At 40.3% G+C, this 15,843-nt stretch overlaps 1 protein-coding gene across 1 annotated transcript in view; it reads right to left on the bottom strand.

Moving 5' to 3' along the window:
- The window catches only part of RIOK1 (RIO kinase 1), a 623,754-nt gene that overhangs the window by 582,974 nt on the left and 24,937 nt on the right, over positions 1–15,843 (bottom strand). Inside the window, exon 2 of the mRNA XM_044065411.1 lies at positions 104–296. Coding sequence (XP_043921346.1) covers positions 104–296 — 193 coding nt within the window. The remainder of the gene's footprint in view (positions 1–103; positions 297–15,843) is intronic.

Below are 15,843 nucleotides of genomic sequence, written 5' to 3'. Positions count from 1 at the left end.
GTTGCCCCCAAGCTCCAAAATATGATGCTATAAAGAAAGAGAAAAACTCAAAAAGCTACCAGTAGTGGCAAGGTTCAATACATGTCTGTAGCATCAACCATACCTGCTGATTTCTCCCTCTGCACGCAGTGTATCGTTTAGTGAGGTCCCCAAAATCATCGTCATCATACAAATCCCAGTCCTCTTCATCTTCACTGCAGTCATCAGCTTCTTCATCACAAAAAGTAACCCTCAAAGTCTTAACTTTGTTTTCAATGGATACCTCTACTATCCTTTGTTCAGGCACATGACTCTCACTAAAAATGAAAGGAAAAATATCCTTAAAACACTATTTTTTAATACTTTACAACTCAATTTCTAAAGAAACAAAATTCCTGATACATGCATGCAATAAACTCTGAAAACTGATTAAAGCTATGTGCCAAATTGAAAAAAAAGACAGCAAAAACTACTAATGTTTCAGAGACAACAGACAGCATTACAAATATAAAAAGTAGCACAACAGACAGCATTGTCATCTCATAGGTGATTCCCTGGTTCGATTCTCAGCTGGGTGCCTTCCTTATGGAGTTTGCATGTCCTCCCAGTATTCGTGTGGGTTTCCTCTGGGTGCTCAGGTTTCCTCCCACAATTCAAAGACATGAAATAAGTGGAAATGGACACTTTAAACTGGCCACAGGTGTGAGTGTGTGATGTGGATCAACTACGACAGGACTAGCCACCTGGCGATGTAAACCCTCGCTCTAGATGATTGTCACTGCTGAACTGACACCCCAAAACCATGTGCAAAAGTGGGAAAATGGGAGGTGGATGGATTGACAATGTTCACGTAAAAAAACTCTGGTTAGTCCACAAAGTCTCGTCTTCCTATCCAAGTGACCAAACAAACAAAAGAGTGGCATCTATCTTCCAGGCAAGTTCCCACCACAGTATAACAGTTAAATGTGTTTAATACATGCATGCAATAAACTCTGAAAACTGATTAAAGCTATGTGCCAAATTGAAAAAAAAGACAGCAAAAACTACTAATGTTTCAGAGACAACAGACAGCATTACAAATATAAAAAGTAGCACAACAGACAGCATTGTCATCTCATAGGTGATTCCCTGGTTCGATTCTCAGCTGGGTGCCTTCCTTATGGAGTTTGCATGTCCTCCCAGTATTCGTGTGGGTTTCCTCTGGGTGCTCAGGTTTCCTCCCACAATTCAAAGACATGAAATAAGTGGAAATGGACACTTTAAACTGGCCACAGGTGTGAGTGTGTGATGTGGATCAACTACGACAGGACTAGCCACCTGGCGATGTAAACCCTCGCTCTAGATGATTGTCACTGCTGAACTGACACCCCAAAACCATGTGCAAAAGTGGGAAAATGGGTGGTGGATGGATTGACAATGTTCACGTAAAAAAACTCTGGTTAGTCCACAAAGTCTCGTCTTCCTATCCAAGTGACCAAACAAACAAAAGAGTGGCATCTATCTTCCAGGCAAGTTCCCACCACAGTATAACAGTTAAATGTGTTTAAAAAAAAAACATTTCAACTCACTCTTAAAAAGCATTTGTTTCAGCCATCATCTCTGCTTGACCAACTGAAATTACTTGTGGATGTTAATGTCCAGTTCTTACATTTCATCTTAGATGCATATACTATGCCTATTCAAAGGAGACCACAAAAAGATTAATAAACAATTATTACTTATGTTTTGTGTATATGCTTTGAAACACATCCTAGAACCATACTAAAGAATTCCACATTATATTCACCACTAGGGGCCTAATTTAATGTGCTTTCTTTTCAACTGTTTAAATCTGAACAACTTTACAGAATTTTATGTCCCTGGCGTAGCTTACTTTAACATGCTCTAATTACTTTGACTTATCACTGGCCTTCAATTTTGTTCCACATCATGATGTACAAACCTGATCTGAGTAATACCTATACAAAAATTATTTGGTTTACTACAAGACCGATATTACAACAGCTGAAAGGCAGACACTATTGTGTTTATGTAGTAATAAGGCAATACAGTTAGGTATACCTCGAGGTTTAACTGTAGGACCTACTTCGTTTAAACTACTCTTCTCTTAGTTCCTATTCAGAGGTTCAGTAACTCACAGACAGCTGTAAAATCTGGAAACCTTTCAATAATAAAAATATGCAGCTTATATCTAGGCATTATAAAATAAACTTCAGCATCAAAAAAAATTCTGCAGATATTCTGATTCTCTACTCCTTCAATAAAAACATCACTGCTGCTTGTGTTTGACCTGTACGCTAGGTATACATAGTACGGAGTCTGACCTGTCATACGCTAGGTATACACAGTGTCATACGCTAGGTATACACAGTGCGGAGTCTGACCTGTCATACGCTAGGTATATACCGCATGGAGTCTGACCTGTCATACACTAGGTATACACAGTACAGAGTCTGACCTGTCATATGCTAGGTGTACACAGTACGGAGTCTGACCTGCCATACGTTAGGTATACACAGTATGGAGTCTGACCTGTCATAAACTAGGTATACATAGTACGGCGTCTGACCAGTCGTACGCTAGGCATACACAGTACGGAGTCTGACCTGTCATGTGCTAAGTATACAGAGTCTGACCTGTCATACGCTAGGTATATACAGTACGGAGTCTGACCTGTCATAAGCTAGGTATACATAGTACGTAGTCTGACCTGTCATACGCTAGGTATACACAGTACGGAGTCTGACCTGTCATACGCTAGCTATACACAGTACGGAGTCTGACCTGTCATATGCTAGCTATACACAGTACGGAGTCTGACCTGTCATACGCTAGCTATACACAGTACGGAGTCTGACCTGTCATACGCTAGCTATACACAGTACGGAGTCTGACCTGTCATACGCTAGCTATACACAGTATGGAGTCTGACCTGTCATACGCTAGCTATACACAGTACGGAGTCTGACCTGTCATACGCTAGGTATACACAGTACGGAGTCTGACCTGTCATACGCTAGGTATACACAGGATGCAGTCTGACCTACCTTACACGCTAGGTCCACAACAAGGAGGAGCAAGCAGCGCCAACAAAACTACTAAGCACGAAGCTAGTAGTAACACAACCAACTCAAAAACTGTGAAGGTACAGAAGTGTAGAAATACTCACTGTAATGCCAAGAGACTTGAAAATAAAAAGTTTTAATACAAACAAAAAAATCCACATAATCACATTAACTGAATCACCATGTTTTCATCTTGTCCTCAGGATCTCAGATACTGATCTGACTATACCCTGCGACTCTACCCTATCATTTACACCTTAACAATCAATCAAAAACATTCATCACCAATGCTTCCAGTTAACAACAGCTGCTCGTTTAAACAGACATACACATAATGTGCATACCATACCAAATATCCAAAAAATATGCTCTAACTTCAAGGTACACATCCTTGCCAACCCACTGAAGACAACTGACTCTGTACAAAAAAAAAATAATAATAAAAAAAATATATATATATATATATATATATATATATATATATATATATATATATATTAGATACATACATACATACACACACAAAATCCATAATGTCAATTCATGACTAAAAGATGAACAACACTACTGAATAATAGTTTAAAGAGCTATTAAAAATAATAACTGTCAGAAACATCTTAAACTCTTAAATGTGCACAAATCTTTTACAACATTAAAAAATAGAAAGTGCTGAATGCAGTTTAATAAATATTAAGATATCAATTTAAAACTTTTAAACAAGACTAATAATAGAAGCATAAAAATATCTGATGTTATGTTGTCCTGTTTCGCCTTCATTCTTGATGGTTGGGTTTGGAACCAAGCATCGGTTCTAACTCGGCCGCATACTAAAGCTCGAGAGCTTTCACTGGTTCGAGGCTATACTCTATCCCATGATGCCTAGCGACAGTTACCTACATCCCATTTGCCACTTGCTGCTTCGGGATTTCTTTTCACTAGCTCAGGCTAGTATTTGGTTTATGTGATTAGTTCATAGTTTTTTCAATACCTTTTTTGGGAAGAAAATCTTGTTTTTTCTCTACTTTAAGGCAGTGTAGTCTACTTTGGCAGTTTAAGTCTTTGCTGTTGGTCTTTCACTGGTTGTGTAGGCCGTCGTTGTCGCAGGCCTCTTTTTACCCTATCCTCGGCTTTTTTAGTTGGTCCTGAACTAATCCGTTTAAGTTAGAGGATTTGTTTTTTGTCCCTTTTACTTTAACCCATTTTAGTTAGGGGGTTTCATTCCCCTTTCTGCATCCCTTTCTGAGGTTTCGTCATTTAATTTAGAGATGTCACCTCTCGCTAGAGGAGTTCGTCGTTTAAGTTAGTTAGAGACCTCTCCTCTAGCCCTTCTTTCCCTCTATAGATAAAAAAAAAAAAACTTCTTGTTTTTTTAATATTTGTGCTTTTCCTGTACCTTAGTGTACTGTGTTAGCGTGCTGTGTTTATAGTGCTTGTCTGTTGTTGTGGACAAATCTTTTCAATATGTCTAAAGATTCTGCTAAAGAAGTTAAGCAATCTGGATTTAAGAAGTGTGATTTGTGCACACAAAAGATGTCACTAACAGATGGGCACACAAGTTGTGTATATTTGTTTCTAATATTTGTGCTTTTCTGTACATTACTGTACTGTCATAGGCTGTACCTTGGATTAGTGTACTGTGTTTATAGTGGTTGTCTATTGTTGTGGACAAATCTTTTTAATATGTTTAAAGATTCTGGTAAAGAAGTTAAGCAATCTGGATTTAAGAAGTGTGATTCGTGCACACGAAAGATGTCACTAACAGATGGGCACACAAGTTGTGTATACTGCTTAGGTGCCATTCACCTGCAGGGTTCCTGTTCTATCTGCCATAGTTTCAGCTCAAGGGTCCTGCAGGAATGCAAGAATACATCCTCCTCTGAAAAATCCACTACAAAACCTGCTTCTTCGGCTCCGGTTTCTGAGCCGACTAAGAAGCCCAAGAAACGTGCTGCTTCCAATCCAAAGGTTGTTGGAGCCAAGAAATCAAAATCTTCATCGGCCCCACCAGCATTACTAGAGCCAACTTGAAGCCAAAACAGAAGCCGGTCACAGACCTTGGAGCCGATCCATTCGGTGCCACAGTCACCTCTCCTGCAATTGGCGGCTGGTAGCCATAGATCCTCCACCCTTTCCTCTCAATCTTCCAGGAATCTCTTGGACGATGTGGAGCAGGTGGTCAAGAGGTTGCTTCGAACACCGGCCTTAGCAAAAATTATTTCGAGCCTAGCTCAAACGGAAGTGGAGCCGACAGCCACGTCTGCCTTATCTTCTGCTCCTCCTCCTCTGACGAGTTCAGAGCCGGACTTGCCTGGATGTCCTTGTGGTAGAACCATTAGGTCTGAGAATCACAGCAGATTCTCCGTCCCGACTTCCACTCCAATTTCTTCGATGTTGTCTTCTATCAAGGAATCCAGGAGCCAACACTCCCTCATCGGTTCCGGGGAGGAGAGTCAAATCGGGCCCTTGTTGGATCTGACTCTTCTCCTCGGGGCTTCGGCACAGGTGAGTTCGGTGCCCACATCGGCTTTGGAGCCATCCTCCTTGGCGCGGGGAAGATCTCCAGGTTCCTCGGAACTGGAGGCTCTCTCGGGACAGGATTGTGGTGCCTTCAAGGTGATGAGGAGTGCGCTTTCCCCTAAAACTGCTCCACCCTCGTCTCCAGATACTCTTCCCCCTAAGGGACCACCTCTACACTATCCGTCCAGCCCATGCGTAGAGAACCAATACCCCAGGATGACCCAATGGGCGAGCCTCTCTCTTCTGAAACCTCCCCAGAGTACCTCTCGGAGGAGGTCCCTCATAGCAGAACTTGTTAGAGGAAACATCTAGACTCCCCTGAGTCTGTCATGTCGGACACAGGCTTAGAGGATTCAGAAGGGTCCCCACGATCACCCTCTGAGGATGTCTCCTTCTCAGACATCTTAGAGAACGTGAAACAAAGAAGTGGCTGGAAGACCCTCTCCCCTTCTGAAGATAAGTCTGTATACCTGGAGGCATTTGGATCTCAACCTTCCACCTCTTGGGTGTCCCCACCTTTCGACCAGCTCCTTGGTGTAGTCAGTCAAAAGGTATGGGGCTCACCAGAATCTGTGGAACCGGTTCCGAGGAGGCCCAACAAATTTATTACAGTCCCAGATGACAAACAATTCCTGAAGAAAGGTGTCTCAGTAGATGCTATGGTGGTGGCGGTAGCCACCAAGAAGGAATTCGCCGAAACTTCTTCATCTGTCCATCTGCTGAAATAAGGAGTCAGGAACGATGGACAGATACATGAAGCGCATGTTTTCTTCAGTGGCCTTTACTCTTAAGTCACTGAATTACTTATCCCACTTTACTCAACTTCAGAGGAATCTCCTCAAGGAGCTAGGAAATACCCACCAGTGTACTACAGCTGCAGGGGTGCCTGACAAGGTAAACTCTCAGCTTGCGATCTTAAACACTATAGTAAACTCCTCCATGCACCTCATTTCCTGTACAGCTGATGGAATGAGTAGGGCAGCAGGCACAGGAATAGTGAGGAAACATTCCTGGGTGTGTCTTTGTGAGTTTGCTGAACCCTTCAAGTATTCCTTTATCAACGCCCCTTTTGACGGCTCGTCTTTGTTCGGGCCAAAAGTAAAACTCTCACCAGGTGCAAACAAGAAGGCAAAACTCTGCCGTGGGAGTACGTTTCTCCGTCTCTACCAGACCTTATCCCAAAGGTCAGAATGGCGGAAAAATGTGGTTCTGGAAATCCCAAAGAGCTTCTCAAGATGCATGTGGTGAATTTCCCCCAGGGGCAGAGGGGGAAATAACAATGGAAGATGCCACCCTCACGGCAGAGGGGGTCTGCAGAATCAGGGTGACAGAGATACATTCTCTGACAAGCCCTTCCAGCGATCCTGAAAGGAGGACTGCCTGTCCACCTTTGGAGGCAGTCGGGGGGAGATTATCACTGTACGCAAAAGCCTGGCTGAATATCACTTAGGAAAAATGGGTACGATCGATCATACCCAGGGGATACAACATTCCTTTCTCTTTTCCATCCCCTCCATCAAGATTCATCCCAGACATACCACCCAGTCAAAGGGATCAAGCAACCCTAGAAATTCAAAGGTTGCTAGAAAAAGAGAGAGTCATCCAAGAAGTCCCTGCAGACCAAGCCGGATCTGGAACTTACTCAGGGTTCTTTTTAGTTCCCAAAAAAAAAAAAAAAGGGGGGGGGGGGACTGGGACCTATTTTGAATCTCAGCAAATTGAACAAGTCTGTAAAGAAAGCAAAGTTCCGGCTGGTAACACTGCAGTCTATACTACCTTTTATGGGGCAAGACAATTGGATGTGCTCAACAGATCTTCAGGATGCGAACCATCATATAATGATGAACAGGCGATCCAGGAGATATCTATGCTTCTGGCTGGGAGCCAGTCATTACCAGCTCAGAGCTCTGCCCTTTGGCCTCACTACAGCCCCCAGAGTGTTTACCAAATGCATGCTTCCATACTTAAACGACTGGCTGCTAACCGCCACCACCGAGCATCTACTAACCAAGGCATGGGACACTACCATTCATCTCTGTTCAGAGCTAAGCATTATCATAAATTTTGAAAAATCTGCCTTGTTGCCTTCACAGCACATTACCTTTATAGGAGCAGAGTTGAACACAAGAGACATGGTAGCAAAACTGCCTCACGAAAGGGTACGAACGTTGCACCATCAAATATCTATCTTTCTCATGAAGAAGAAAGTACAGGCAACGTTTGTTCTCAAGGTACTGGGGTCATTGGCAGCTGCAATAACATTAGTCCCTCTGGTGCTTCTACACATGAGAGTGTTACAGTGGCTACTCTTTGCTCAATGGTTCATGCAGGAGTTGCCCATGTCACACAAGATCCTCATTACAGACACGTGGAAGAAGGATCTATGATGGTGGCTTCAGTCCACGAAGGTAACCATAGGCAGACCATTTGTTCTTCCCCAACCCGTAGCTACACAGTGACCATGGACGCCTCCCAGATAGGGTGGGAGGGCATTATCTGGGAAAAGCTTCCAAGGGACTTGGCAGGAACATGAATACCACTTGCACATCAACGTCCTAGAGATGAGTGGTGCTTTTGGTGTTGCAGGCATTCCAGACTTCTCTTCCACCAGGTACGATTGCAATTCAGACAGACAATATGTCCGTTGTGTGGTTTATCAACAAACAAGGTGGAACCAAATCTTATCCATCTATCGACAGGCTCAAAGAGTATGGCAATGGCCAATATCTTCTCAACGTTTTCTGATAGCAATGCACATTCTGGGGAAGTCCAACGTGATAAGCAGGGCAATTCTTATGCCTCACGAGTGTTCCCTGCAACTGAAAATTGCGAACCAAATTTTTCGCAAGTGGGGCCAGCCTTACTGCGACCTCTTTGCCATGTCCATAAATGCCAAATGCAGCAGCTATCTTGCCCTAATTCCCCCTCCCAGGGGGAACTGGGGTAACCCAGGGATGCACTTGTTCACAACTGGCCCCCGGGACTACTTTATGCATTTCCTCAGTTTCCACTAATGCCCACAGTTCTTCAGAAAACCAAATCATTGAGTTGCAGGCTAATTCTCATTGCTCCATACTGGCCTCATCAGATATGGTTCCCCTTCCTATGGCCCCATCTCCAGGAGGATCCTCGTATCCTGGACCCAGTACTGGATCTTCTGACTCATCAATCAGGAAAGCTCCATCCCTCCACTCAAACGCTCAAGCGGACAGCTTGGTTTCTCCACTTCCCATCTTAGCCAGGCTTCCAGATATGTCCCCAGCAGTGCGTCACATTCTAGTTTTTATCGCACAGGACTACTACTAGAAAACTTTATGCCAGTAAATGGAAAATGTTTCCTTGTTGGGCTGTCAAAAATAATATTGATCCTTTTACAGCCCCTATAACTACAATTCTGGAATTTTTAGCAGAAACCTTTAATCAAGGAGCAGCTGTGGTCTCTATACAAGTACAACTAGCTGCCACATCGAACTACCACATAGGAGACATGGGATCCAATATAATGTCTCATAGATTATGCAAAGCATTTCTGAGAGGTACATTCCTATTAAGACCTCCAATAAGAGAACCACCACCTCCAAGGGATCTAAATTTGGTAGTGACTGCTTTAACTCTCTCCCCTTTCAAGCCAGCTGCCTCTTGCCCACTAAAGTTCTTAACATGGAAGACAATCTTTTTAACAGCCATTACTTTGGCTAGGAGAGTTTCAGAAATGCAAGCTCTATCTATCCGTCCTCCCTATTTGATTTTCCAAAAAGAGAGAGTCTCTCTTAGAACTAATCCTTCCTTTCTGCCCAAAGTCTGTTCTGAATCCAATTTAAATCAGTCTGTTGAACTACCTGTCTTTTTCCTCAACTATGGCAACAAGGCAGAATATAAGCTTCATCAATTGGATGTCTATAGGCAGTTACGCTTCTACTTATACGGGACAAAACAGTTTAGAAAATCAGACCAATTATTTGTCTCATTCTCTGAAAAAAGAAAAGGAACTTCAGTTTCAAAAGTCACTTTATCCAAATGGCTTACAGATACTATTACTTATGCATATAGTTCTCAGCAGAAGCAGTTGTCAGGAAAAATTCGGAGCCATTCAACTACAGCTATGTTGACTTCCACTGCCTTTCAATCCATACTACTCTTAGATTCAATTTGTGGTGCAGCCACATGGGTCAATCCTCATAACTTTATCACTCATTACAAAGTAGATGTGGCCTCCTGTAACAGGGCTTCCTTTGGCTCCACTGTTCTGAAGAGTCTATTCCCTTGGCAACCCAAGAAAGAAGGTGCTGGGGGCGCTGTCCCAACCATAAAGAATGAAGGCTAGGTAGGACAACATAGCATAAAGAAGTTATGTACTCACCATAACGTTCCATGTTTGTTGTCCACAATCTCGCCTTCATTCTTGCATCCCACCCTCCTTCCCCCTTCCTGGAGGATCGAGAGGAAATTTTAGGAACTGGTCATAAGTTCTCTGATTCCCTTCGTGCCTCATGACACATGCACAGAGGATTATTGTGTTATCCTAGTGGGTTAGACAGTCTAGTGATGGGTATTTGCAAACAAGATTTGGGTAACTGTTGCTAGGCATCATGGGATAGGATATAGCCTTGAGCCAGTGAAAGCTCTCAAGCTTTAGTATGCAACCGAGTCAGAACCAATGCTCAGTTCTGAACCCAACAACAAACATGGAACGTTATGGTGAGTACATAACTTCTTTTTAACCACTTAGACAATACTACCATCTAATGTTCCAAAATGTGTACTTTTTTAATGAAATAACTCATTCTTAAATACCTAACACCATGGTTTATGAGAACAGTCAAACTGGAGGAAAAACTTTTAACATCAACACTTATTCCTATAGCTAAACATACATTAAAATAGCTAGAACTACAATTACAACCTAGCTGCTCTATGTTTAAGGACAGGGGCCAGAAAAACATTTCCGTTCAAACCAGGGGATTTATTAGCTTCCAATACTTGTTGTCAACAGATCTCCCTGTATTCACTTTTAGTTTCCTAACACTCCCCCTTAGATCCTGTATAACTTCTTTCAATACAAAAAAGGTGTAGATTGCCTGTTTGCAACTTAATGTATGCTTGTACAACACATTTGTATCATCTTTTAAAATTACAGAGGTGCTCATAAAGTCTACTTTTTAGCATGTATTCAGTCTTTCCCACATAGAAAGCATCACACTTTTTACACATTACTCCAGGTATACACAATATGGAGTTTGACCTACCATATGCTAAGTACACACAGTATACAGTTTGGCCTACTGTAAGCGACGTATACACAGTGTAGAGTCTGACCAGTCATACGCTAGGTATACACAGTACGGAGTCTGACCTGTCATACACTATGCATACACAGTCTGACCTGTCATACACTAGGTATACACAGTACGCAGTCTGACCAGTCATACGTTAGGTATATACAGTACAGAGTCTGACTAGTCATACGCTAGGTATACGCAGTATGGAGTCTGACCTGTCATATGCTAGGTATACACAGTATGGAGTCTGACCTGTCATACGCTAGGTATACACAGTATGGAGCCTAATATTTACAAAATGTAGCTATTCTGAAAGCTCAGGGACATTCCAGTTAGGCGTGACTACCACTCATAACTTATTTTTCAAGTCATTCTACTGTACAGTATTCTCAGCTAAAGAAAAGCAATGTTTCAGTTTCTTTTTGTTTTTAACCACCTTTAATCACATGCTTAGAACTTAAGCATATAAAGCATGTACTGCCTGGTGCAAAGTATAATTAAACATTTGAATTTATTTTTAATCCAATATTAATTATTTGGAATCAAGAAAACATTAAATCACAGTGATACAACACCTTTTATTGGACCAATATACGTTTTAAAGATACTCAGTCTTTTAGACTAACAGGTGCTCTTTTACAGAACCTTCCAAAAGCTCATGTTACTGCAAAATCTATGTCACGCCAATAAAAGATGTCATATCACTTCTGTGTTACAATGACTCCAGTTTCTGGATCAGCATGGCATTTCCACCTTTTTTATTTCCTTCCTGACGTTGACGATAAGAAGATACTTAACTTATTCATTCAGCTAGTGTATCATCTGAAAACCTTGATCGTTTTAATAATAGTTACAGATTGCTAAAACATAAACAGATATTTGCCTAGAGAATATTTCATAATGAAGCTTTAATCAGTTCTTTTGAACCTTGATAGAATTTCTGCCTTGGGATATCCGTAATGTGAATGATAGATTTCCTGCTATACAAAATATACAAGATTATGATCAGATTTGCAGTCATAACCAAGCTGCTGTTTGATTGAGATACAGATGTCAAATAACTTACCTTGAGAGTGAGTGACACCAAATTCAAAGTGAATACTATGATTCATGCTGAAAACAGACAAGAACTTGGTTGTGACTGGACAGACATGATCACAGTTCCTTGTAGTACACAGAGTTTCAGCTTTGAAAGTTGTAAAGCACTTAACGGTGCCAGACAGACAAGAGGATAGAGGCCAAGTGTCCCGCTGAAGGACTAACCGCTTTAAAAGTGGTTAAACATGACTGTCTACCTGTTTTGTGTGGCAGCATGTAGTGATTTTCTGATGGAATACGAGTTTTAAAAAGCTGTTACATACTTCTTTCTGCTTATAGTTCACTTAGCATATATGCATTCTTTTAGGAACTAATAAAGTTGAAAGTGACAGAGTTGCAAATGATGAGGAAAACGTTATACACAAGATATGAAGAAGTATGAGAAAATGAAGGAGTGAAAAGTAAAAAAAAAAAAAACAAGAAAAGATGGAAAAATGGGATATGAAAATAAAATTATGGAAGGTGAAAATTGATGAGATTAATCAAAACAAATTTATGTTATAACCACAGTATAAAAAATACAATATGGTTTTATCCTTGGAAAAACTAAAAAAATATAAAAAATGCTATAAAGGATAGAAGGAAAGGGTTTGAGAATTGTTAAGAAGAGGGAGATTTCATGTGGAGAATTTTGTTGAATAAGATATCTGTTAAAAGGAATATGAAATATAAGGCAGTTGATGTGTGATAGATGTAATGAGGGAAAAACAACAAAGCATTGTGTTTGGAATGCAAAAAAATGAACAGTTTTGGAGAAGTTTTAAAATGGAATATAAATGGGAAGGATTTAAAAAAATATAACGATGGCTAAAAAACAAGAAAAAAAACATAAAATTGAAAAAAATGAGAAAGATCATTGTTTGCAGCACTCTAGAAATTATGGAAAAGAAGATTTTTTTTATTTTTATTTTACTTCACAAACAGCCGGGTAAGTTTGGTGGTCTACTTACCCATTTTAGTCATAACCTTGCTACAAAAAGTACAGAAAGGTGATGTATACTGATATCCATTTATGGATTGCTTGCAAACATCATTGGCATGACACATGCTTCCAAGTATAACATACATATATTAAGATGAAGGTTTGCAACAGTTTATACACACAAAGTAAATGAAGAAAATAATCAGTAGTGGATTTTCCTAAACAATAATAGACTTGAATTGTGAAAAATGATACTTACAATGGGAAATATTTACAATGAGTATAGGCATTGAATTATGGCACCCCACACAGATGTTGTTGTTTTGTGTCAATTAGCCGGGATCTCAAAATCAGGTACTTTCATTTTGTAGGAATAATTTTAATTGTTTGTTAGATAATCTTAATCTTTCTGGTTTTTTTTTTTATTTTTATTTGCAACAGCTTCCACATGGCCAGTCAATTATACAGAAGTAATTTTCTCCAGTACTAAAATGAAATCTAGATCTGAAAAGAGATTGTTGTCTGTTTCTAAGGGAGTAGCTTGGTTCCCTGATTTTAATCTTTTAAGCGGGAAGCAATAGCTTTGGTTGAGAACTGTAAATATCAGACTTAAAAATGTGGCTCTGTTTGTGAATGGTAGCCATTGTGCTTTTTCACATAGGTTGCCATGGTGAGAACTTAGATCATCAAGTAGAGTAAATCTAAATATTATTTTCAGATAGCTATTTTCTTTAGTATTGTAAGCTGAGTGAAGGGCGATTATATGGAGCACACATTCTATTTTGGGAATGAAACATTTTTTATTAATACAATGCGTGCTGTGGGGCAATGTAGGTGACAAATCTGATAACACAGTTTAACCTGAGGAACAGAATGTGAAGGATTACTGTATAATAAAAGTAATGATGATGAAAATATGCCAGACGAAATAAAAAGTTGGTTGTGGAAGAAAGGATAGCTATAGATACATTTTAAAGAATAGTTGATGTTGTTGACTTAAAAAAAAACAGTTTTTAGTCTTTTTCGTGTGAGCTCTAACAATTGGAAAGAAATGGCAAGGTATGTTAAAAATATGAATGCTTAAATAATGTACAGAAATGTAAATAAGGATATATGTAAAAAAGGCAACCCTACTCTTTTTTCATTAATTACATCAACCTAAACTACCACCAACTGAAGCAGAAGGGACCTCGGTTTAAAGTTTCACCTGAAGGAATGATCTGCAATGTAACTAATTTGAAAATTAGTCCAATCACCTGGAGTAGGAAGAGAATCCAGAGATGCCTTCTCTACCAGTACCAAAGTCTGGTGTGCTACTCACTGAGCAACTGCATAAAAGTAGGGGGGAAGCTCATGAGCCTGCATAAAAGTAGGGGGAAAACTCATGATTAAAGTCCACCAGGAGGGTAATCAGACTCAAATGCTTTACTTTCCACATCCTACAGATTTCAAGTTCCTTATCGGCATGAAAAATAAGTTATCATTCTCGACTCACCTCAAGTCTTTTATGTTGGTTAACTGGAATTCTACCTGGTGAAGTGGACTCATTAAAGATTTTGTTTTTCTCAGCAGCATCCTAGCATAAAGCGATAAAGCCCTGACCATGACCAGGTGACAGAGGTTAAATAGCACTTTAGGGGTGTAAAATGTCATCAGGGAAGGATGGGCATGTCCATCCATGAGAGTGATGGCCACACAAAGAGGGCACAGGCCACAGTTTGACTTCCCTCACAGAGATCAGACAAGCAACTGCAAAATGTTGCCTGAGGGTGGATGCGGCATTCTGCTGACATTAACCCCTTGCAAAAGTGAGAGCCAGTACAGCACTGACACCTACTGCATTTCCTATCCTTGGGGTGTTACCAGATACATACAAGCATTGGGGAAGTAAATGGGAAATTATACAATAAATGGTGTTTACTACTCGGAAACGACCATGCTGACCAGACAGCCCAATGAGCGTGCTCATTGTAAACTGAGCATATCCCAAAAGAACGTCCAGATGCTAAACTATTCCTGTTGGCCAGACTTTCTATTACATTATACTCAAAAGAAAAACAGTACCATGCTTTATAGAGCAGAGAAAAACATGGGAAAATTTGAGAATGTTCTGCAAAAGTCTTGACAATTGAGAAGTATAGTTTCTGGCAGAATGTACCAGAATTTGCCCCATATTATTACAACAAAATATCACCAATGTCAAAAACAAGTGTTTCCCACAACACAACACCAGCTGAAGAATTCTGAATAGATTCAAAAATAATATGAAACAATTTAACAGGTATGATGCTTTCCTCCATTTCTGTACAATATACCACAGTTTCTGAATATAAAAATGATGTACTTACCATAACTAGGTATCTGTGTTGTCCATTTTCATTCTTCTTCAATGAATAGGTTATGGATCTGATCATCAGATCTGACTCAGCTGCATACTTTAGACTTTGGATCCAATTCTCGAGCTCTTCTACCCATAATGCCCTAGTCTATCCCCAACACCTCAGATTAAGTTTGCTGCCATAAAACCTACACTACGTAGTTAAAGAGAAAAATAGATATTAGAGTAGAGCTCAAACCTAGAACTATAGGTTCCAACAAAGAAACCATCAGGTCATTCCAGAAAATTACAGGAAAGGGAAAGAACGTGATATAGGTGAGTTGAGGAAGAATGTAAATGGACAACACAGACACCTAGTTATGGCGAGTACATAACTTTTAAATCTGATGCTGGCCTTTTCATTGTTCCTCGATGAATGGGACAGAGTCCCCAGCTATGTAAATTGTCCTCATGGAAGGATATTCTTGAGAGCCACTGAACCAAAAGCAGCTCTACTTCTTGAAATTAAGTCCACTTTGTAATAGTAATAAAGGTATGACCATTGGACCATGTTGCTACTGCACAAATATCATATACAGAAGTTCTTAACCAAAAGGCAGATGAACTGGCCACAGATCTAGTTGAGTGGGCTTTGGGCATTCTTGG

This window comes from Protopterus annectens, chromosome 3.part0 (assembly GCF_019279795.1).
Source record: "Protopterus annectens isolate FY-2018-M chromosome 3.part0, PAN1.0, whole genome shotgun sequence".
Taxonomy (NCBI): domain Eukaryota; kingdom Metazoa; phylum Chordata; order Ceratodontiformes; family Protopteridae; genus Protopterus; species Protopterus annectens.
The sequence above is the reverse complement of the archived record's forward strand: the minus strand, read 5'-3'. Positions and strand labels throughout refer to the sequence as shown.